Source organism: Saccopteryx leptura, chromosome 6, assembly GCF_036850995.1.
Source record: "Saccopteryx leptura isolate mSacLep1 chromosome 6, mSacLep1_pri_phased_curated, whole genome shotgun sequence".
NCBI lineage: Eukaryota > Metazoa > Chordata > Mammalia > Chiroptera > Emballonuridae > Saccopteryx > Saccopteryx leptura.
In genome coordinates this window covers 58,727,114-58,752,585 of record NC_089508.1, presented here as the reverse complement: position 1 = coordinate 58,752,585, position 25,472 = coordinate 58,727,114, and the positions used below count along the sequence as shown (strand labels likewise).

General features: G+C 39.5%; 1 protein-coding gene across 2 annotated transcripts in view; it reads right to left on the bottom strand.

Moving 5' to 3' along the window:
- Positions 1-1,770: 1,770 nt before the first annotated feature.
- RORA (RAR related orphan receptor A) overlaps positions 1,771-25,472 on the bottom strand; it is a 773,250-nt gene continuing 749,548 nt past the window's right edge. For both annotated transcript variants that reach the window (XM_066343789.1, XM_066343790.1), the window contains 8 exons: positions 21,552-21,693; positions 18,582-18,977; positions 12,611-12,732; positions 10,605-10,737; positions 9,838-9,945; positions 7,824-7,934; positions 6,504-6,616; positions 1,771-4,814 (listed from right to left, as the gene is read on the bottom strand). In XM_066343789.1, the coding sequence (XP_066199886.1) occupies positions 4,650-4,814; positions 6,504-6,616; positions 7,824-7,934; positions 9,838-9,945; positions 10,605-10,737; positions 12,611-12,732; positions 18,582-18,977; positions 21,552-21,693 (1,290 nt within the window). In that variant the 3' untranslated portion in view covers positions 1,771-4,649. The remainder of the gene's footprint in view (positions 4,815-6,503; positions 6,617-7,823; positions 7,935-9,837; positions 9,946-10,604; positions 10,738-12,610; positions 12,733-18,581; positions 18,978-21,551; positions 21,694-25,472) is intronic.

The window sequence follows — 25,472 nt, the reverse complement described above, 5'->3', positions numbered from 1 at the left end:
TTGAGCGCACGGGACTGAAGAACACAAAAGTTTTGAATTCAACAAGATGAGATGATAGTGAAGTTTACACACACATGCAGTTAGTTCTACACAGTTCGCTTGTGCCTTGGAGGGATAGTATTATCATTATTATTAATGATAAAAAACACAATTTGTCCCAGTAGTACTGGCCACCCTGTTTGAAGAGTTTTAGAAGATCCCTGAGCACATTGTTTCTGACTCTAAACCCCAACTCCAAAAATGATAGGGCTTCTATTGTTGATACCAAGATGGATTGTCATTCACAGTAAGTCAATCATAAGGTGCATATTTACCCTTTTTTGTTTGTTTGTTTTCACCAATCAGCACAAAGAACTGTCAGAAAATAACTTTTTTTATTATTAGTATCTCAATAGAACTGGAAGGACACAAGATTGGAACAATGTTTGAAACAGTGGCTTTAGGATTATTATCTGGCTGCCCCTCAACAATAACAAGTGATTCAGTCGACATTCCTTAGCCAAAACAAAAGGAAAAAAACAACAACAACTGTACAAATATGTATTTTTCCCTGAGGGATCAAGGTACACCCGCAAGTGCTCTATGTACATATTGCACTAGAGAGGAATGAAGAACATGTGCAAAAAAGCAACGATGAGAGAAGCTTACATCCTACTTACACCTTTTCATTAAAGACTCTACTAGGTTGTTTTGCATTTTGGAATGTCGGAACATAAACAGCTATTCTTTAGTCTAAAACTAAAAAACACAGATTTCTACTATGGCACATTCAATGAAATAAAAAGTTTTCCAAAGACAGATAGACAAATTCCATCAAGAAAATAATACAAAGTTTGTTTGTTTGTATTTTTTTTTTAGAAAATTACATTACTTTCTTTCTTTGTTTCACATTACAAAATCTTTTTTTTTTCTTTACACAAATCACATTTTATTGCAGGAATAGTTCAAGTGCCATCAAATATTTATAGAAGGGTTAAAAAAATAGAAGTCTCTCTAAAGTGGTCCAGACAAGGCTTTGTATAGAATAAATCTTTTTTTTCCCCCATCTTCTAGTTTTGATTTAAGTATTTTGAATACATTTTCTTTTCCATTGACACTTAGTAGCCTAGAAGCGGTTCGACACACGCACTATCATATGTGAAGACCACACACACACTCACACCCACACCCACGCACGCTCGCACTCCCTCCTCACTTGACCCTCAGCCCACCCCTATATTCTCACAGACATCTGGGTATCCACACTATAAAGAACAACCAAACTGAGAAGCAGTGTCTTAAGCCATGTTTTCCTTAAGTTAGGAAGGGTGAGTTAGGATGCTGAAGACTTTTTCAAAAATCCAAACTTTAACGTAAATTAGGATGCTGAACACTTAAAAAAAAATCTATAGCTTCAACACAATTTGCAAACTGTCCAAAAAAATCACTTTCACCTGCACTTTTGATTTTATTGTACCAAGGCCAGTTTCTTCACTACAGAATGCAACCATTTGGACACCATTGCAGCCGAAGGTATTCAGGCTTTGTACAAAAACCTCATTTACCCAATGGAAAACATTGTACGAAAGGCTTTATAGCAACTGGGATGACAATGATGTGATTCCAATATTTAAAAGGCTATTGGACATTTAAGTTTAGGGAACTTTATAAGAACTATGAAGAATAATTCATCTGTATCACCAAATAGTTTGTATCATCACACAGGTGTTTCCATAATAAGGAAGAAAATAAAAATGCAAAGTTTTTCACATCCTTTCCTATACTTCCTGGTTTTTTTTTTTCAGCTGAATTTATTGCTTAACTTCAGACGCCAGTTTTGATCCAAATAACAGCTCCCTCATTTCACTGAGCACGCCTCAACTACTCTGTTCCTACAATATAGATGCACTTTGCTCTTAAAGTCCACACCCTGCTTTTCTTTCAGAAAGACCTAGTAACAGCATCATGTCAGTGTATCTTGGTTTACTCTAAAAGCAATGTCACCACGGTGTGACTATTACTATGATTAGAGCATCATTTTTTTTTTCATCAGGTATATGATAAATCCTTTTTGGGAAAAGAAATTTCTTCTAAGTTCAACATTATGTTCTCTCTCACCCTTAGAGAAGTTCAGTGAATTCTCATAATTTCATAAATGGACACTGTTTCGGTTTAGTTGCTCTTTAATGCGCTAGCACCTGAGGCTGGTCATATTCAGAAAGCTTTGGTTAAAAAGAAGTTACTATACTTTTAATAAAACCATCCCCAAATTTAGTGAATCAGAATGACAAAAAAATAAAATAAAAAATAAAACCAAAATAAAAATATACCATTTCCTCTCAAAGGAGAAACAATAAGAAAAACATGGACAAATAAATAACTGAACTAAGCTTGGTACTTTTTTTCAGAGTATAAATACTATTGATCTTTAAAGGAACTATGCTTATTTAAATTAAAATTTTGATTTAACCCTTCCTGCCCAAATATAAATACTATATGCTTATAGTTAACTTCTCTATATAAACATTCATAAAGTTTTATATGCTCGTAAGAAATTTAAGTAAATAATACTCTTGTCTTCTATTTACGGTTAAACCCTAACTACATTTTTGCAAAAAAAAAAATTTCTTTAGATGTTATTTAGGCTTCATACATACTTCTCTGTAAATAATTCCTTCTCCTATTCCAAGTCCCTCAGGAAACAAGTCAGGAAGTTACTGGAGTTAAAAACAGAGTGAAGGGCTCTGGGAAGCCTGTGCTGTGATCCAGCATGATGTCAGGAGCCACGATTCCCACCGAAGATTCAGGAGGGACCTGGTGGTAAAGGAGACACTTTCTCCAGTATAAAGGGCTGCTTGGAAACTCCCACCTTCACACTATGGGCAGATGTTCCCTCTTCTGAACAAACATGGTCTTTGATGTCAGAATAGAAGTTTGTTTGACTCTTATACCAAGTGGGACTAAAATCCATCATCTAAATGCCTATATTCCCAAAGGCCACTTATTTTATATCAAACAGTTCCTTCTCCTTTCCCCCCACTGGGAATTATTTTTAAAAACCCATGAAGTTAAAAACAACAACAACTCACTATTTCTCACCTGAACACCAAAGTCAAACAATCTTCTAAATATTTGATGAAATAAATTATAGTCCACAGTTTTCTAGTGACGATAAATACAAAACTAAATGTTTGCAGCTAGCACTGACTTCACTTTAAAGGCTTAAAATACGAAATATTTAAATAACAGAAACTGGTTCTACACAGTATGCCTTTCTCACCCTCCCATCCATGGTCTATGAAATATGGAGAGCAACATTCTAGAATTATAGCATCTAGAGGCAGCTGGTCTAGAAATAGTTCACGCTGAGATAAACTCTTAGGGTTCCTAGATTAAACCAAGAACATAAACATTCACAAAGTGAATGCTTCACATCCTCACATGGGGAGTACGCGTTTGCTCCACACATAATCTTTGGGTCCTTTTTATAATAAAAGCTAGATTCCAATAAAACATTCTGGTTACTGATTTGTTCGCAAAGCATTCAGATTCCAAGTTGAGACAGAGTCTCTCTAAACTACTGAATTGTATAAAATGAGCCTCCCTTCCCCCACCTCTTTGAGGTGGCACTTTGAAAAGCTTTTTAAAAAATAATGTGCATTATGGCATAAGTCCACAGCACCAATCAATCATTCAATTTTGTATGAAGCATAAACACATCTATCCTTAAGCTTACCCAAACACAAAGCGTAATTTAGGGAGAGTTTCGTTTCAAATTCCAAATTCACATGTAAAAAAAAAAAAAAAAGAAAAGAAATTATCCAACATCGTGATTTCTAGATATGACCAGCCAGTCTTTTAAAAGTAATTTTGTAAACAGCAGCATAAATACCTCCCGACGTACCTTCCAAGCCTGCTCAGTTAAACTTGTGTTTCTGGTGCACATGCGACACGACAGTGAACACGCTAGCATTTAATTTAAAGAAAAAGGTGCAAAATGAAAGTGCCTTATCAATTCAACAGGAAAAGCTACACCAGTAACTACATTTTATATTAATTAAAACAATATATAAACAATATCTCTTTTAGCTATATATAGTCTTCATGCCCATTTACCCTGTAATATATTATAATGCTATTGTTGCTGCTAGTGCTAGGGACCCTTTTCGTGCCATCTTGCTGACTGGCAATAATCGGTGAAAAAAAAAACACAAAAACTTCCTTCATGAAACAAAGAGCAAGTTGTGCAAAGTAATGCCGCAACCTCCGCTATGCACGCCAGTCACCGATTATTGCTGGACTCTCTTGTCACTAACAGATTGATGACTCTGCAGAAAGTCTGTGGGCAGTGAGCTACAAGAAAAGGAAATCCTCCAACTTTAGTACCCTCCTTCTGTTGTAAACAGAGGTCAATGATCAAGAAGTCGAGACAGAAAAAGGGTCCGTATCTGTAGGCATAATGGAAATCATATGCATGAGAAAAACAAGTTCAACTTTTATTTGTTTTCATTGTTTCCCCTCCTTTGCCTGACCCCGATCACCAAAAGATGTGCAGTGTGTTGGCGCTCCAGGTCTGTGCAGGGCCATATAAAGTGTCTCAGTTAATTTTTTTTTGTTTTGTTTTTCATGTTTGTACTTCAGACATTCTAGAAGTGCTTAGGTGATAACATTTACCCATCAATTTGCATTGCTGGCTCAAATTCTGAAGTGAACAATTCCTTGTATAACGGAGGAAAATGAAGTCGCACAATGTCTGGATATATTGCTTTAAATGCCATTAGCTTTTCTGTATGTCGTCCACATAAGGCTCTTAATGTAGACACCTTGCATATTAACTGTAAGTGGAAAAAAAAAGGACATGTTGTCAGGAGAGAACAGATGTGAGAATCAAAATTCAGGGACTCTAAATGATCGTTAGAACTTTGTTTACAATGATGAAACACACTTAAAGCAAAGCAAACGTCTAGTAATACGGGATTGGCAGAAGTAAATAATGATATAGTTTTATCACAGAATACCGAGTATGCATTCAACTCTAACGACAATGAGTTTCTTAAGAAAGAGGCTGCCTGAAAGAAAGCAATTCTAGGTCTTAGTCCCTGAGTAAAAAATTAAAATCAGAAGGCCTGGACAGAAGTCTAGCGTTGACCATATGCCAGTTGACAATAGCAACATGATGTGCAAAAGCACCTTTTAAACTCTAAATCACTATATAAGCACAAAATATTATTTCAACCCAGAAAAATTCCTCTCTAAGAAATGTTTTCAGCAGATCATAGATCTTGTCCATGTGTTAGGTACTCTATGATAAAGGAACCTAATGGTACCCTAGCACATGAGTAAGAAGATGCGGGGAAGAAAGGAAAGCTTCTGGGAGCACATCTTGCTCCAAGCCTTCATTGAACAGGTGCAAAAATAAAAAACAAAGCCGCAATTAACCCCTAATTTCCCCTTCCTGACTTACCCTAGTTATCACGAGAAAACAAACAAATGGAGAAAAAACCCTTTCGAATTATCCTCTCGGACAAGAAAACACAAAATAATCTAAGAAAGGGCTGATTTTTCTAAGACCAAATATATACTCCGGGCTCTAGCACTAAAGAATACTAGCATTTTTGTTCCTGAAGTCAGACAGACTCCTCCATGTGCCCGACCGGGATCCACCCAGAATGCCCACCAGGGGGCGATGCTCTGCCCATCTGGGGAGCTGCACTATTTTGGCTGGAGCCATTCTAGCGCCTGAGGCAGAGGCCATGGAGCCATACTGAGCCCCTAGGCCAACTTTGCTCCAATGGAGCCTTGGCTGCGGGAGGAGAAGAGAGAGAGAGAAAGAAAGGAGAGGGGGAAGGGTGGAGAAGCAAATGGGCCCTTTTCCTGTGTGTGCTGGCGGGAATCGAACCTGGGACTTCCACATGTTGGGCCAACGCTCTACCACTGAGCCAACAAGCCAAGGCTATATATTAGCATATTTTAAGTTGACATCGTAAGTATGCTTTTATTGCAAAAGATAATTAGCAAAAATGAGACAGTGTATTTTGTATACAGGGTAGTAATGGGAAATTGATGAAGAAAATACAGAAATCATTTACTGTTGATGACTGATGAATTTAATGGAAATAGAACTAATATTAAAATATATGATTATCCTAGTTGTTTTAGTACTTCATAACTTTCTCTTTCAACAAAGAGTCTTTAATTTCTTTCAACGCAGAACATTAAACTCCGCTTTGTGTTCAACTTTGGTGGAATAGGAAGAGGATTTTTGGAATGTTTTAATGCTTAGAAAAATTCTACTATTTTCCCTATTTATTGCAGGGCACTTTATAACCAATGACAATAAATAGAATTTAACCTGAATTTTGGCCCAACAGAACTTTTTGAAATGGAAATATTTCTTTCCTTTCAGTAGCCCTGTGCTTACTGGTACTTCTAAATGCTGGTCAGATGACTTACAAGGGTGTGGGCAGCGTGATACACGGCAAGGGGGAACTGAGGCTCTGCCACTGGAGACCTCTGGCTCTCACCTTTGTTAGTATTCCGTCTTCTCGGTGGTTCTTCTGTAGGACGTGTTGAAGAGCTAGCTGAATTTTCTGTTGCAGTTTTTCAATTTTTACCTTCTCCTGAAGCCATGAGCGATCTAAACGTGAAAAATGATATTCCTTAGTATTCTTCCAACATGGTGCCAGAAACCCCAATTCCTTCTGACTCAAACCCGGAATATTATACCACGAGGCAGAGTTAGAGACTAACAGGCCAGTTTCCCCCTTCTTTCAAACTCTGCTCCTAAAGGAGTGGACAAACTCATCTATGACAGTAATAAGGGGCAGTAAATCTTTCCATTTTTATTGATACTTAAAGGAAGGGAGGGTCTTCCCCTTCCAAAAGGATAGCCATTTAAATCTAAGGTCATACATACATGTACTAGTACAATGAAATTACCCTGGCCCCTCAAGCCTTTCTAAGAATTACATTTCTTTCTTTACTTCTTAAAAAAAAAAGATTTTATTTATTGATTTTACAGAGATAGGAGGGGTGGCTGGAATGAGAAGTATCCACTCATAGTTGCTTTACTTTAGATGTTCATTGATTGCCTGTCGTATGTGCCTTGACTAGGCAACCCCAGGGTTTTGAACCAGCTACCTCAGCATTCCAGGTGAACTCTCTATCCACTGTGACACCACAGGCCAGGCAAGAATTACCTTTCTACATAAAACATTTCTATCAAACATGCTAGCCTTTCTGGGAAATATGAACATAACCTCATAATCCCAGGCAACTAAAATTGCCAACAGAATTCCAGATGACTTAAAAGTTGGTAATTTAGGATAAAGTCTTTATGTGTAAGAATTCTAAGTAGAAGATAGTAGGTAAGCAAAACTAATGACCTCTAAGAGGCAGTATTGGTTGAAACCATGAAATAAATTCAGATAAACTTGTAGATGACATCCAAGTGGATTTCTGAAAAATCAGTTATCTTGGAGATATGGTATTAAGAAGGGCAACCCTCTCTTTATCTTTCTAAAAATCAATCAATAAAGAAAAGAAAGAAGGGCAACCCAACTTTTCCATAGCATTTTTCTTGATATTAGGAGGTTAATTGTGGACTGGGTTTTACTCAATTCTTATTTCTTAAGATTTTATCAGAATGGCATGAAGTCCTCTTAAAAGGGTATATGTAGGTATGTGTGTTGGGGGGAGGTTGTTACTTGAAACAATTAAAAATAGATTTAATAAATGAGGCAGCCTCTCTTGGTAGTATCCCGAATATTCTAAAAGTGATGGACCTTGTAAAAATTCTTTACAGACTATTTTTAAACCATTTTATTTTTATTTGCTTATCTTACCTGCTGACATCAGTACAAATGCAGAAAATAATGCAATTTCATCTTCAGTCAGGTGCATAGAACATAAACTCTTTCCAAATTCAAATACAAAGCTAATAAAGTCTTCACAACCTGCCAAAAACAAAATAAAGAGTTTAGGATTTCGGTTATTATCCTACAAGAGAAATACAGAAGAAGGTGAAGAGGGAATCTAGAAGTTGAAGATCAGAGGGGATAGTGATAACATTTCTACAGTTTAATAGTTCAAAATCTTTTTTATTTTTCTTTTTTTTTTTTTTCTGAAGCTGGAAACGGGGAGAGACAGTCAGACAGACTCCCGCATGCGCCCGACCGGGATCCACCCGGCATGCCCACCAGGGGCGATGCTCTGCCCACCAGGGGGCGATGCTCTGCCCCTCCGGGGCGTCGCTCTGCCGCAACCAGAGCCACTCTAGCGCCTGGGGCAGAGGCCAAGGAGCCATCCCCAGCGCCCGGGCCATCTTTGCTCCAATGGAGCCTTGGCTGCGGGAGGGGAAGAGAGAGACAGAGAGGAAGGAGGGGGGGGGGTGGAGAAGCAAATGGGCGCTTCTCCTATGTGCCCTGGCCGGGAATCGAACCCGGGCCCCCCGCATGCCAGGCCGACGCTCTACCGCTGAGCCAACCGGCCAGGGCAATAGTTCGAAATCTTAAAAAAAAAATCTATTTAGCCAACATCACTGTCACCACCACCATCCCCACCATCCCCCACCATCATATCACTGTCATCATTCAAAATAATGAGAGTGAACTTCTGCTGGGTGATTAGTACGTTTGGGGGTGCTCTCAGAGATTTCTCTGGGTTCCCTACTATTTTACCACAGCCCTATGAAGGAGGTATTATTTTTATTATTTCCATTTTAGAGGTGAAGAAATAGAGTTGAAGAGAAAAGTCATGTACCTAAGGTTAGTTACAGAGGTAGGAAGTAATAATATCCTGAGATTCTAAGTCAGGCTGCCTGACTTCAAAACTCATATTCTTAACCAGTAGAGTTTAACAGCAACAACTGAACTGAAATGTTAAATTCACTCATTTTGGTATTCAACTATTTCATCTGCCACATCCTTGAAAATACTAACAAATGACATACTATAGGGGTAAAATAATTTATTTAACTTTTACAGAACTGAAAATATAGAACATGAAAGTCCTATAAAACAATAATCCACCCCAAAAGACTGGTTAAGTTTGGTGTCTTTTCTTTCAAAATTGCATATTATATATATACCATGATGGGATAAAAATAGGTTAAATAGATTTACAGTTGTTTATATGGAAAATGATACAATAATTAATAAATAATATTATAAGAATAAACTGTTTCACATACTGACAACTGTAAACCTATTTTTGCCCCACCCTGTATTTTAAATGGAAATGAACTATATTATACTTAAGTATACATAACTTCTGTCATTTTACTGTTCTTAAAATTACATAAGATATCTTGATAGATATTGTTCAATTCTTCTTAATGACTATATCCCACTTTATTTAAATTATAGAAATCCAGTATAAATTATTTATAAAATATATGTCAGTTTCACTTAGCGATGCTTTATTTCTCTGAGATCTACATTGAATTCTCATTAATGCTTGTTAGCTGAGGAGTTAGGAAGGGCAGACTTTTAACTCTTTGCCTGATTTTATGTATCAGATCACATCCTCTAGTTTATCTGAATAATATACCCCCTGCCTATCTAGTCCTTAAGATCTAGAAGGACAGTGGAAAGATATATAAATTTCTTTAAATACCAACTAGATAAAATCAAACTTTAGATCTTTATATGTAAAATCGACAAAAAGTATCAAGGTAATTTTCTATAGTGTATAGTGAATTTTCTATAGTGTCTAGCTATAAAGTAAATACGGGTATACAGTCCTTTAATTATTGCTTCCAAATAATCTGTTTCCATTTTGTTCAATAGGAGCTTTCACCCAGCTCCGTCGATTCCTGTAACTCTGACTTGAAGACAACACACACAGAGATTTCCTTACCTAAGGATTTGAAGACATCAGGGCTAGCATATTTCCCATCAAAGTACACGGTGTTGTTCTGAGAGTCAAAGGCACGGCACATTCTGATAAACACCACCTCTAGAGAACCTGAGAAAAGACAGAATGGTTTAGATTATTCCATCTCGGTGAGTTTATTTCAAAGGCCCTACCGTAGAGACCCGATCTGAGTCAGAGCACTGCATGCTGTTTAGCTAGTGGGCTCTCAAGTCACATTAGATCTCTAGCAAAAAGGGCAAAGTTCACCAGTGTAATTACACACTTGTGCTGAAGGGGTGGCCTGCTTTACTGAAGAAAGGATTGATTTACAAGCTACTTCTTTGTCACTCTTCTGTCTTGCAGGATAAAGTCTGAAAGTTGCTCGTCAAACATTTATTCACATTTATTTTTTTTAAAATAAAGAAACCAGGGCTGTCTCTCTGAGCTTCCACTGTCTTCTTCCTAACAACTTACTGGACCCTCCCGAGGACGGACCTGGAGTGTAGGAACAAAACACAGGTGATGGTAAAATAGGGAATGCAGGTGTCCTTTAAATTCATCTTTTCACCCAGAGGGGAAGCAAAACGGAGGGAATGCTTCCTGCAAATAGCTCAAAACCCTTGAGAAAGAACTGTCTCTGCTGAGAGAAGCCTGAGCTATCATCATCGGAGGAAAACCGTTCCCGACACCTTCCTTACCAAGCAGTTCTTTAATAGGCAGGTGAAAGCAGGTTAGGAAGGGATCTCAAAATTCACTTGCAAAGCACATACCTGCTTTGAGAAGCACGATTTGATCGTTCTGACACAGCTCCATAAATCCATCAATGCGTTTGGCAAACTCCACCACATACTGGATAGCTTCTGTGATTTTGATGGCACACAACTGCCACATCACCTCCCGCTGCTGTTAAAGAGGGAGACACACGGTTACCCAGAGCCTTGGCACAGCTGGCTTAACTGTTCCTCTCTTTGTAAAAATCCTTCTTTGGAAATGGATTCAAAGAGGCTAGAGGATTAAAAAAATAAACAGTTGGCCAGTTATTTGGGATATAATGATTGCTTCCAAGTCCTTTTCTCATCTCCTCCAATTCCTCTCTTACCTCTTTGGTGGCAAAGGGGCAGGGGGAAGGTGTTATGAGCATTTCTGTAGCAGAAGATGAAAACGCACGCCACTGCTTTGACCCTGGGCCACGGAGAGCAGCAAAAGCAGGATCTTCTTTTAGGCAATTATTTTGCTTTGGGGCACTTAATACTTTACTGGGGGAAGGGGAAGAGGGGGGAGTCAATGACATTTACTGAGTACCTGCTGAGCTAGGTGCTTTATGACATCCTTGTCTTACTTCATTTTCACAAGACTATTTTCCCGTTTTCCATAAATGGACACGAACGCTCACAGAGGTTTCACAGAGAATAGGTCTGAGCGCTGGGATTCACATCCTAGTGTCTCTGACTCTGAATCCCATTCCGCACATGTTGCTGCTGTTTCCTGCCTTCCTGCTCTTCCATTTGTAACTTTGGCTGCTGGTGTTACCGGCTCTCTCGAAGGCAAACAAAGGGCCTGTTGCTATTCCTCAACTTGTTCTGTTTAATTCTTTCTATAGACATACTCTCCAATTTAGTGACAGGGTGAGCTGGATCTATGGTCTTGCTCACTTGTTTCCCCAATCGTGCTTTAAGACTGTTTTACCAGTATGACAGAGTGGAATAAACATTGAATTAGGAGCCAGGAGTCATGGTCTAGTCCTGACGTCTGCACTCTCCAGCCAAATGCCAATGCATATTAGTTTGCCCCTATGCAAAGTGAAGGGCAGCCTTAGCCTAGCTCTACAGTCCTTCCTAAGCCTGAATTTCTGTGCTTATCTGGGGAAAACACAGCATTTTCTTTATCCAGAGGGAGAATGGATAATTAAAAGTTCCCCCTCTCCAACCCTGCTCTCCCATTTTGGTCCCTGTTGATCAGGGTGTTTTATAGAAAAAATTCAAGTAGCAACACCTGTCAGCCCATCCTCACATTGCTAGGTTCAGACTGTAGTAACAATCATGGATTCCAAACCTTTTTGTATACATACTCTCTAAACTCCTCCTCCTTCTTCTTTCTGTTATTATTGATTGATTGATTGATTTGAGAGGGTAGGGAGAGAGAGAGCATCCATTTGTTGTTCCACTTAGTTGTGCATTCACCGGTTTATTCCCATATGTGCCTTGATTGGGGATCAAACCCATAACCTTGTCATTTTGGGACGACGCTCTAACTGACTGAACTAACTGGCCTGAGCCTAAACTCCTTCTTCTTAACCTCTGGAAACATGAAACTAAGGTTACAGGGGTGAGCAACGTAGGTTTATAGTTGTGAGTATGCAAAAGTTTATTCTTATATTATTATTTATTGTTTATTTATATTACAACTATAAACTTACTTTTGCCCACCCTTGTTTTTTACATGAACTTCCTGAACTTGAAATCTTCCATTATCATATTGGGACAAATCCCAATTCATTAGACTTCTGGAAACGGCTTAATTTAGCCCCCTATTGACAAATGGTAGGAGTTGTGTGTATAGTTATAGAATCCGTTTGCTATTGCTGAAATTTTACATGCTGTCATCTCAGTAAGATGAGAACGCCTCAAATACATAATCAGCTATGAAAGCAAGAGGTTTAAACAGAAATCTGATAAAAGGCATCCGTTCTTTGGTCTGTTGGTAGTCTTGATCAAATCACCTGCATGAACACCCTTCCCATGGTTCCCTCCATCCTAGGTGAAATTCTTGAGTCTACCTTGTTCTGATAGTTCTCAATCTCCTCCTGCAGAAAAGTCTGCCACGTTATCTGCTGGAGCTCTTCTCTCAAGTATTGGCAAGTTTCCAGATGTGATTTAGATATATTCTGTGCAAGGTGTTCTAAGGAGAAAACAGGAGATCACAGCATGAAAAGTCAAGTTCTTCTTTAGGTACTCAGTGTTTTTTCCTTCTTAATATTGGCTTTGAAAAGTAACAAGTAGAAAGCGTCATGTGCAACCAATTTTGGTTATCTTTATACCTTTAAATAAGCATTTTGGAACTAGTCTGTATTTTAGAATGAGAATGAAGGACTGACAAAGCCAACAGTTAGCAGTTAAGTCTTGGCGACTTCAAAGACACTCCTGACCTTGACCTTCTTCCATGACTTCCCACCAATGTCTGGGAATGAACAAATATTGACCTAGTTAAGTTGTGGGAAATGGTGGACACAGACTCTTCTGACATTTATTATAAAGACACATGTGTCATATACATTGACCTGGAAAGGATTTTTCTTCTTCTTCTTCTTCTTTTTTTTTTTTGATAGAGTCAGAGAGAGGGACAGATAGGGACAGACAGGAAGAGAGAGAGAGAAAAAGCATCAATTCTTTGTGCAGCACCTTAGTTGTTCATTGATTGCTTTCTCATATGTACCTTGACCAGGGGGCTCCAGCAGAACAAGTGACCCCTTGATCAAGCCAGTGACCTTGGGCTCAAGCCAGCGACCTTTGGGCTCAAGCCAGCAACCATGGGGTCATGCATATGATCCCATGCTCAAGCCAGAGACTCCTTGCTCAAGCTGGTGAGCCTGTGCTCAAGCTGGCAATCTTAGGGGTTTCGAACCTAGTTCCTCCGTGTCCCAGTCTGATGCTCTATCCACTGTGCCACAGCCTGGTCAGGCTAGAAAGGATTATTCTTGAAAAATTAAGGAGTGGTATTCTTTTATGAAAACAGAATAAATTTCTTTAGTTTTTTCCCTGTAAGCAGCAGGACAAGCACTACTGAGGGCCTGCTATGTCCCTATACACACAGTAGTGGTTAAAGGATTGACTCTGGAGCCAGAATGGGTGAGTTAGAACCTCAACACTGCTACTTCCTAGTTGTGTGATTTTGGTTAAGTTACTTAACCTCTCTGTGTTTTGTTTTCCTTATTTGTAAAATAAGGAAGATAGTATCTATTTCATAGGGCTTCTGTGAGAATTAAATGAGCTGAGCACTTAGGGTTACAAAGTATGTGCTACCTAACATTTGTTTTTAGTATACTAGAATATAGGGATTTTGAAGATGTTATAATAAATAGATGCCAAAAACATTTCTCTAGGAGTTTATAATTTGGTGAGCATGTATGAACATGCTAAAAAGACAATTCAGGGCATTAGACAATAATGTATGAAGTTGCTTATATCAGAAGAGAAAGAAAAATGACAATAGGTGCTCTCAGGGAAGGGAAAGATGAATGTTGGTTTAGGAAATTAGTGGATGCTTCTTGTCAGTAGAGGAGCATTTGAGTTGGATCTCGAGGGATGGGCAGGATTTGGTAGGTGGAGGTCAGTGGTAAGAGAGGTATGCCAGTTCCACATTCGAGGGATGGCAGAAGAAGGAACCAATATAGCATTTACAGGAGACAAATAGATGTGATAAAGTGATAGAGTCCAAATAGAATCATTAGCAGGTAAGAGTTCAAATCCTGAAGGATCTTGAATGTTAGGATTGAGTCTGGACTTGGTATAACACAAGGAGTCAGCAGGGTTCTCAAGGAGGAGCTGAGGTACTGAACACTGTATCTGGGGAAACAGAACGAGTGGGTTTGTGGCTGCTGGGTTGGAGGACGGAGAGGAAGGAGGCAGGTGGACCACTTAGAAGGCTCCTGGAATCTAGACGTGAGGGACAAGAACTGGAAACAGGTTGGTAATCATTGTTATGGAAAGGATGGATAACAAAAAGTTTTAAAAGAAAAATTGGTAAGATTCTGTGAATATGAACCCATACCAAAAAGGGATCCCCCCTCTCAGGGTCTTGAATATTTAACAGGAAAGTCATTTAAAAGAATGGTGCTGAATGCACACTTGGCAACAGTAGTAAGACTGTTTGGAAACTTGTTACTGCTCTTGTCAAACGATCAAACTTGTTTGCATGAAAACTGAGCAGGCTCACCTAAATGAAGCCCCAAACTAGAATTTCTTCAGAGATAACGAAACACAAGAAATCTTAACGGTCCTATTCATATACAAAACAATGTAAGTAAATATCATAAAAATAAAACATAAGCAAAAGAAAGAAATTTAAAGGAAAGAGACAGAAGCTGAGAAAAAGAGGGAGAAGCTAGAAAGTTATGTGTCTGAGAATGAATGACGCTTGTAAAGAAGAGAATCAAGACAGAAATCATGGAAAGTCAGAAACAAGAAAATCAGCGTGTAAATAAGTTTGTGAACTATCTCCTGTAGGAAGAGTGCTCATTGTATAAGAGATTCTAGAATGTAAAACAAGTTTTGCAGATATGAAAAAAATAATGAAGTGTTCACAGGGAAACGGGGTTTCTGTGAGGTGAAGGGCGGGGAGAGGATCATAGCCTTCTCTTCTCAATTACGCTTCTTTTCCAGTTCATATGGTCGGCATGTTATTTTTCACTCCATCCTAAAAAATATTCCCGCTCACCCCTACCTGTTAGCCTCCAGCTTTTAGAAGTGGCAATGAATGACACAATGCATGTGACTGACCAGTAGAGGGCAGTGGCTGCATTCTCGCCAACTGCTCACCAACTTGGACTCCCACTTCATATGTTGATTTGGTAATTATAAAATTTTAGACACTTTGCTGTTTTTAAATCTCCATTTCAGCAAAGAAAAATATGGTCACTCTGAGTAAAAGTCAACAAATTAGTGGTCTTTCAGAGAAATAGCCTGTAATAGTGAAATACCTTGGAACTAGGAATTAGAAGACTTGGTTTCCAGCCTGAGTTCAGAGGATAACTCACTTTGGAATGGGCAAATCAGTTCACTTCATAAATCACAAATGATTTTATCAATACAGCCAAAGTCTAGATACTTCAGATGCAAAATCCTGACTTCTGAGTTAGTCACGGATTTTCACAATGGAAAGAAACTTTAGACATCATCTGGTGCAAATTCTCTTCAGTTTACAGATAATAACAAAATTATAGTAAGATAGTAGTTAACATTTCTGTAGCATATGCTCTGTGCCAGACCCCTATAATATATATTCAGAATATATATATTCTTATTTAATCTTTGTAATAACCCTAGGGGGAAGGTACTAGTGTTGTCACCACTTTATAGAGGTTAGGTGACTTTTCCAAGGCGTCACAGCTGGCAAGTGGCCAACGATGTAAACACACACAGTCCGCTCCAGAGTCTGTGTTCTTAATCTTTATACTCAGCAGGTAGGGAGACTGCAGCTTTCAGAGCTTACACGACTTATATTGTGTTTGTACAACATATTGCAATGCTAAAACCACAACTCATATAAGCTGAATTTTTGTTTCATGCTTTGCCCAATATGTCACTGTCTCTCATGCATAGACTTTCATCACAAAAAATCTTGTTATTGTGATTCATAATATTGTGTTATTAATCACAATAACAAATGCAGTTAGTTTTAGTTTTATTAATAAATTTAGATGGCTTATCTGAAATGTGTAAGGTACTAATTGTACATGAAGATCAACATTGTAGCCAGGAATGCAGACATGTCCCACTAAAAATAATGGGTTATGAATATTATTTTTGAAATACAGAATTGGGCTTTGGATATGTTAATTTACATTTGAATAATTGTTTTCATTTGTTTAAAATCCAATGGTATCATTTAGCCTAAAATGATGTTTAGAGTTTTAAAGAGATAGCAGGACTTAAGCCCCAAATGAAATACAGCCTTGAAGAAGGATCAGCAGTCTTTGGCCATTTTTATGGTACTCTTAGCTCTTCAAATAATTTTGCATATGTAAATGGGACAGAAAATTAGGGCCTAGTTATGTCCCTTTCAGATAAATTCTTGTTTAAGTTTTGGGTTGGGACTAATCCTAGTGACAAGTGTATTTTATTCATCCTGGAAAATGCCACAGCACATGTAAAAACTCCCTAATTTGGGAGACCATGGAGAAAGTATGAGGACATTGGGCTCCAAGACTACACTGGGAGGGGACAAGCATGGAAGAAGAAACTGATTTGTGAGGGAAGAGGAAGCCAAGGAAATTGGCTTAGCCATTTCTGCACCCTTCAGGTATTGCCAAATTCGAGGGCAACACTTTGACTAAGCCCTGTGGATTTATTTCAGGGTTAAATATTTGAGAAGCAAACAGGATAGATTCACTAGTATTTATGATAAGGTAGAAGCAGACCTAAGAGAGTGTGAGCCAGGTCATTTTTCATGATATCATGTCAGCTTTCAATCAAATCCTTATTCATTTCTGAAAAATTTTACTTTCATTATGGTTCTGCTTAAGGCTCAGCCAACCAAGACTTCGTGATAAAAATGGGAGGTTTTTGTTCTAGTTCAAGAAAAATAAAATCAAAACTACCTCTGCTCAGCTTGGCTTCTAGTTCAGAGGTTTTCTCTGTTAATCAAAAGAGCTGTGACAAACCTTTAATGCTGTTCAGTGGTTAAAGACCAGGCTTGAAATGTCCCTGCGCTTGAGGATTTAAATTTAGACCCATAAAGAGGGGCTTGTGTAAAAACTGTAAAGAACATTCAATTTGTTCTATTTGGAGAAAGATTTTACTGGAAATATAAATTTCACTTAAAAATGTCTTATGGGGTACAGAGGTGGAGAAACCATCTAAAGAACACAACCATTTCTTTTCTGTGAACTGAGGATTTCTGTGCTCGAGTCAGAACCTGCTGATTCTTTTCCATCTGAAGTCTTCATTCTCTCCTTGTATTAACTTTTAGTCATCTCCACAGCTACTAATTGAAATATCCCCAAGGGTTATAATCTCGTGCAAGGAATGGTCGCGAAGAACAAACCAAATTCTAAAACTGCAAAGGTTCTTCTCCGAGTTTCTCTAACAATAATAGCACTACCCTTAAACATCGATTAAATATATCAGAGGATGCTAATACGACTCGCTTGAAATGGCAAGTTGTTCATTGTCTGTGTTGTCAATATTTCAAGGTCACATCCCTCAAGAAGCAAAAATGTCATGGGAATAAAGAAATTACATATATATATTTTAAAAAAATTTTTTTTAATTTATTTTTTTTGGTATGGTGAGTCTTCTAAGAAATTCATCAGTATTATCACCAACATCCATCACTAAAACATTCTGGCAAGTAATGAAGCCAATGTCCCTTTAATATTTATAGAATACATCAGGGTTGTAAAACTTGGATGCCTGCAGGCGCTGGGCAGTCATACAAATAGAGACAGTGGGGTGGGCCCATGTGTAGGCGTCAGCACCGAGTAGTTGCCAGCGAGTTGTTGTTGGACCCCTGGACCTAGATCTTTTTTTTTTTTCCTCCCACAGAGAACCTGGACATTCTTGTGGAATTGTTCAGGTTTTAAATTTTGGCAACTGATTCAAAATTTTAAAACTCTGCACTGGACCAAAAATACGTCTGTGGGCCAGGTTCAGTTTGTGGGCTGCCATTTTTATAACTTTCGGTATAAAGCAATACTTGGAACATAACTAAGTAAACACCAAAGTGAAGGAGGCCATTCCCTGAGCTTAACAGTTTTCTGCGGAATGTTAAGACTGCTTTAGGTTCATGTTAACCCGTCTCAGATGCCAAGAGGTCAAGGTTTTTCTGACATATATGATAGGAAGCAGTGGGCAGTCTAGAGCAAGGGGGCAGGTAGGAGGGAATTATGAAGGGGTCCAAATGGTAAAGGTGAACTTCCCTTCTAGCTCCATCATTTTAATAATATAATTCATTAGAGGAAAATCAAACATATCCCATTTACTTCAAAGGGCATACGTAGCGCATCCCAACAGAAACATGGAAGCCATTACCTAGTTCTGCCATGGACACAGTTGGGGAAGTCTCTCCATTGGTGAAAGAACAGTAGGGAAAGAAGCCTGGTGCTGGTGTGTAGTCACATATTGGTTCTGGTTTGATTCCATTGATATCAAGACCTGACTGGTCTGGGGAAGGCTGTATGTCCAGGTAGAAGCTGCTGACGGCAGAGTCTGCCTTGCTCCCCTCGGGGGTGTGCCCGTCGATGTAGTTGCTGAGGTCGTCATGAAGTTCTGTCAGCCCGTTGGCCGAGATGTTGTAAGTTGGAGTCAGGGGCTCGGCCTCTCCGGGCTGCTGTTGGTGGTCTCGCTGCTGCTGCTGCATCCGGTGTTTCTGTACTTCTGCATACAAGCTGTCTCTTTGCTTTTTCGACATTCGGCCAAATTTTACAGCTGGAATAAAAGAACCAAACCACACCATATACAATATGCTTTTCTTCATTAGCCTCTCCGGCATGCTTTCTGGGATCCTTTGCAGTCTCATACAATCTCAATCAAAAACCATGCAACCACAAAATGAGGATGTGATCCAGAGGTGAAGACAGGTCCACCCCACACCCGGGACAGCAAAGAAACATCCAGAGGAACGGAGGTTGGGTAGAAGAGACCTGGGGCAGTGGCCACCTATGGTTTCCTGCTGTCATAGGACCCCAGGCTCAGTGGGAGCCACTGGTATGTGACTGAACGGCTTTGTTTACTCTGCACCCAGGCAGCTGGGCTGGACCATCTCTTTCTCTTCCCAGGGTTCAGACCAATGCACAGACTCACAGAGGTACATTAAGGCACAAGCAGCCTAACCTCAGTTTCCATTGATTCCACTATTCCGTATACTCAAGTAAGTTTCTTCCCAATCCAACATCCAAGTCTGGGTCTTCACTGAAAGACTTAAAAAGACTGGACAAAGCCTTTGCAATTCCCTATTCCCTGAATGACATCTCTGGGTCTACCTAAGAAGCCCCCTCCCCTATGCCGGGTCATGGTGGTCCCTGTGGAACACTTGGGTATATCTTTAAATGATACTTTCTACTGTTCTTATTTTGCCTCAAGTAAAAAGAGGATCAGAATTCTGGAAAGGGTAAACACTATGTAAGATCGCTCCCTGCTGGACAAATTTGTGTTTGCAACACTTCTCCTTGCAATGTCCCCATATTTCAAGTGGAGCAATGACTGGAGTAACTTTCCAGTTCATTCCGAATCCCATATGATTTCTCCTGAAACACTCATATCTTTGAAGAAAAACGCCATATGATTTCCCGGTCTGAACTCTCCCACTAACCCATTTACTTTTCAGCCTTACCCAACTGGTCTAGACAAAGCCTCTGCTGGAGGGATGAAGATGTTCTAATTGATTGTGGTTACATTTACACCTGATGGAGGAGATGAATCCACCCATTTGACCATCATCCCAATGCTGTGAGTCTACGGGAAGGAGACAGGATATAGGATATGAAGTTGGGAACTAAGGCTGCTCCCGGGGTGGATTCCTTTTCTGCCAAGAAGGACATGCTGTCTTTTTGCAGTGAGGAAACAAGTGAGCTTGATACTGGTCAATTTCCACGTTCCAGGAGTGAGGGAACAAACTTGGGGGGTGGGGCTGGTTAGACAGCATTTAGGCTGATGCCGTCTCTGAATTTCAGGCCTAAATTTGTATAAGCCTTCAGATCCACTCTAAGCCCACAACATGTGCTGTCACTTCCATACAAAATCTCCAGAAGGCATACTGAAGGCATTCGATTTTTGTGTGAAAGAATCCGTGTTCTAGAACACCCCAGGGGATTAATACCCATGGGTGAAACTTGTTCTGCTGTGACTCTGAATTGTGTTTTAATGTTTGCTTGCATATTAGCAACAGTAATCACACCATCCTGTAAGTGAAAATATCTGCTATTGAGAACATGTGCAAACAGGTGGTGATTTTAACTTGTAAGTTCGTAAGAGATGAACTCATGTTTGTGGGTTTAGGGCCATTGAAGATGAACTCCGCAGAGTTGCATGTTACAGGGATTTCTGAGATTACGGTGCAAGTTCGGTGACTTGCGTATCACGATGGCGAAAAACTTCACATCTGTTTTTACATATTCTAAGAGGCCACCTTAGAATTGCCCCATGATTGAAGGTCACCACTACTTGTGCCTAGGCAGGTCCACAGGCCCCAAGAACCTCTGATTATGGGGAGGACAGGCTTTCGGAATGCCTGCCCAGCATCCTGAAGTCTTTTTCCACAGACTGAAACTCTATTGGAAGAGATGTTTCCTTCAAAGGGATCTCTTAAGAGAGCCAGCCAGTATATTCGGAAAAGACCTTAAAATGTACCCGCTGTGCTTTCGGCCCAGTTTCCTTATATAAGAATAACTGTCTTGAAATCTGGTGTTGATTATTCAGTGCACTTAAGATAGTTTTCTTGGAAGATCTTGAAATGTTCTGCAATTGAATGGTAGATGGTCTCTATTTCTGAAAATAGCCTCTTGTAATGAAAAAAAAAAATCTGCCACTGAGCCACATTTTATACTATTTTTACACATTCTGCATGTACAAATATTTGACTTTGGCATGTGATTCAAAGTATCCAATTAGCATACAAGCTAATTCCATCCAATAAGCTCACTAGTGTAAAGCACGTAACAAGTAGCTCTCACCTGCATTTCCTCCTAGAGAAAATGCCTACAGCAGGTATATTTACCGAGGCCCTCAGATGACACTAACCTCCGATCAATTCATCCACCTGTAGTGTCTGAAACAGCAGAATTCTGAAGGTGTTCTGACCACCCATACACATCTCTCCCATGCATCCCCACCCTCATCAGCCAGTCAGCTGACTGCAAGGGATCATGGAGGAGGCAGTAACTGCTAGGAAACCCACAAAACCGCCAGGGGAGAAAGGACAGATTTTGGCAGATCTGGGTCCGGGTTTCAGAAGGCACTTTCATAACCCCATGCAAACGTACGACTCAAGCTGGGAGTGCTCACCATCTCGAGACATCCCTACGGCAAGGCATTTCTGTAATCGACAGTGTTGGCAGCGGTTTCGACTGGTTCGATCAATCAAACAATTCTTCTGACGGGGACAGGAGTAGGTGGCATTGCTTTGCTGACTTCTCCTAAAAAAGCCCTGTGATTCAGTTATAAGATATAAAACAGGTTAGTGTCAGTGGGGCTATACGGTTGAAAGGCAGTACACTAAGAACGGAGTGGCTTTCATATTTAATGAGAATTAAACTTGTAGCAGAATCATCCAGGAGACCATTAATGAAATTAAAGTCACTCGTTTTTCCTTGAGTAAAACTGATCCCTCGAGCCCAACCCTCTGTCCCTTACACATACAAAACTTTCTTTAACTCTGGCAGACGGTTGCCTCTAGAAGAGGCACAGGATCAGGCCCTGTTCTTAGCTTCTGATGATCAAAAGCAATGTGTTGATGGAACAGTACAAAGGCACTTATGTTTAACCTTTATCTCCAAAATATTTTTAGTAGAATAAGCACAAAACACTTCTCTGGATGTCTAGAGATAAGGAAACAGCATCCTTACTGTAACCCAGGGTGGCTGCAATCCCTGTACACTGTGGTAATCTCTACTAAACCCCTTAAATCAGCGGTTCTCAACCTGTGGGTCGCGACCCCGGCGGGGTGGCCTAAAGCCATCGGAAAATACATAATGCATATCAGGTATTTACATTCCGAATCATAAGTGTAGCAAAATTACAGTTATGAAGTAGCCACCAAAATTATTTTTTGGTTTGGGGTCACTGCAACATGAGGAACTGTATTGCGGGGTCACGACATTAGAAAGGTTGAGAACCACTGCCTTAAATTCACCACCCTTAGGTGTCTTGCATGCCCCGAGTCAGAACCTACTGTCCCAGAAATTAAATGGCACTGGATGGATTATTTTGGCAGATCAATCAGATTGGGGATACTCAATTAACTCCGACAATTTGAAAACACCACATGTTCGGTATCATGACCTTTACGATTTAACAAATCCACTTTGATGTTCATCAAGTTCCACATGTTAGTTAAGCACTGTTTGGGAGCTGAGAGGGTATAGGAAGATGCATAAGGAACTGCTGACTTCAGGGATTTCATCCACTCACTCACTCACTTTTGCTACCTTCTTGTGCTGGATCCTTACTAGCTCCTTAATTTTCAGTGTTTATTCTCAAAGCTGCAAGTTTTCCTCTTAAATAAGATTTTAGTAGTACCCCACAAGTTTTGCTACGTAGTATTTTCATTATCATTTGATTGAAAACATGCTCTAAATTTCAATACAGTTCTCCTTTAATCTATGTGTTATTTAGAAGCACATTTCTTAATATCCAAACATATGGGCGGTTTTTGGTTATCTTTTTTATTGTTTTAAGAAGGAGAAGGTAACAAGTTATTTCTAAGAAACAGAGCCACGAAATGTACACAAGGGCATTATCATCTTAACATCTTGAAAGGTTAAGTCAGATGACGCCAACAAAAGGGACATTGAGTGAAGAGGGGAGAGGGCGAGTTCTGAAGAACTAGCAGAGAGCTGGGTGAGCTGATAAGGGTATACTCTCTCACCTAAAGAGTTTTCTGGAGGCCAACTTGGCAACTGTATCAAAATCCTTAAAAACTACTGATCCCTTGAACCTGTAATGACTCCCTTAGGGAATATATCCTGAAAGAATATTAAGAATGGTACAAAGATCACTACAAGGATGTCCATCACAGCACCAGGTATAATATACAATTTATAAAGACACGACATGTCCAACACTAGTGAATTGGAAGAATCATATTGGATATCCATACATTCAATAACCATTAAAAATGGAATTTCAGAAATACAGTTATTGACATAAAACAGAAATAAAATATACTGCTGAATTAAAAAAAAAAAGCAGTTGAAGAACTAACACAATATAATCCAATTTTTTAAAAAAAATCCACATACTTAATATAGAAGAAACTTGGAAGAAATTATGCTCCCAAATGAAAAGAATTGTTGGCACTGGTTGATGGCGCCATGGGTGATCTTAATTTTCTTTCTGTTTCTCTGCTTTTGATTTTTTACAATATGCAGGCAGAAAGGTGTGTGAGGCACTCAGGAAAAACAACTAGTGCATCTGCTTTCTTTTGTAATGGCTGGGGGACTATATGGATTAAGTCGATGGATAGGGTCATATGACCTGAGTTCCCAGTTCTTTCCTTCTGGAAGCCAAGCTGGGTTGGGAGGGAGGAGCAGGGCACTGACCTCTGACCTCCTCTCCACTCTCCTCACCTCAACACGGCCAAGGCTTGGGGCCCAAAGTGTCAGGCTGTCTCTCCGTTGTACTTTAAACCCCCTTTACATCAAGTCTGGCCTCTTCTATGAGACAGTTTCTCTTTTCTCAAAATATCTAAAGCTGTGGTTTTTATTTTTCCTCTGTGAAGAGGAAGTGAGAAGAAAGCTTTCTTTGGGGCTTAATGGTGAGAATTCAAGAAAATATAAACGGTAACAGAGGCAGATAATCCTTAGAAAGAGATACCAAGAGGCCAGCTGTCTAGGTATTCAGTTTAGTCTGAAACACATAATCTCTATGAAAGCTAAAAGGTATTTCAGTCCTTACTGAGACTGTACCACCATTCGGACCCTCCGTGCCTGGGTCTATCACTTCAAATATCTAGGATCAGGATTTATTTGCTTGTCCTTTAGCTGAGGTTGAGTTTTGCTTGCTTCGCAATGAACCTGTTCCATGTTGTTCTACAATCATTGAATATGGAGACTGGCCAATCTCTTTCATTTCTTTAAATGGAAGCAGTAGTTGGGGGCTGCCAAGCTGTCAACCAATATTTTAGTCAGTACACCAAATCACAGCACCTGCCACCCTTCTGTCTGGGTTATTTCCCACCTTTAGTATTCTCAGGATGATCTCTAGTTCCTCTACTTTTTTCAAAAACAGATACAGCTCTTGAAAAACAATTGTGTCGTTAACAAAAAGGATGCTACTTTTTAGTTTTGTTTTGTTTTTCTTTTTACACTTTTTAGTTTTCACGTATTAAACTCAAGTTAGCATCGACCACCACTAATAAAGTTCCAGAATGTTAGCACAGATGCCATATATAACCACCAGTTTGCTCTGCTATAAGGAAACTCGGAGAGGGCATGATGATAATGATGATGATGATGATGATAAAGGGTTTGGGGACAAGAAGCGAGCAAAGAGACACCTTTTCTTCACAGTAGTTAAGTCTTCATTGAGTCAGTTGAGCAACTACCTGGGGTAGCAGCGATAGGAACCAGAGAAGAGGTCTTTCTTTTGGACTAAGTCAATAGTCATGGCCACAGGAGAGCTATCAAATTCTTGATAGGAGGGGTCAAGTGGGATTATAAAGTGAGAGTCCCGAAGGGAGAGAGAGAGTTATGCTCTGTGACACAGATAAACAAACACTGAACTCTGCATGTGAGATAGAATGAGGGCTTGGTCTTCCTCCCCCCTCCCCCTCAACTCTTCTTTTCACCATTCCTTGGGATTTCTCAGAGGTATAAACATTTAAGAAGTCAACGTAATTAAATATTTAAAGCTAATGAATACACAACAGGAAGAAAGATTAGAAGAGTGAGAAGGAAGAGGAAGAAAAGTAGAAGGTATGGTAGATACTTTCCTACCTAAATGTAGACGTATGCTCATAAATGCAGAAGCAGGATGCTGACTGACCAGTAAGCAACCCTGGAGAGGGTTACACTGAGAAATGAGTGAGATGAGACATTGGTTCTAGGGGTTGGGGAGTTTGAGGCCACACAGAGAACAGGGGCAGTACAAGCCAGTGCATGGCGTTTGGGGTGGAATTTAAGGAGGTATGTAGAAAGAACAGAGAAAGTGCTGAAGCTGTGAGTTAGTTAGGAAAGATATAAGCACATAATTTTGGAGTTTTATTTC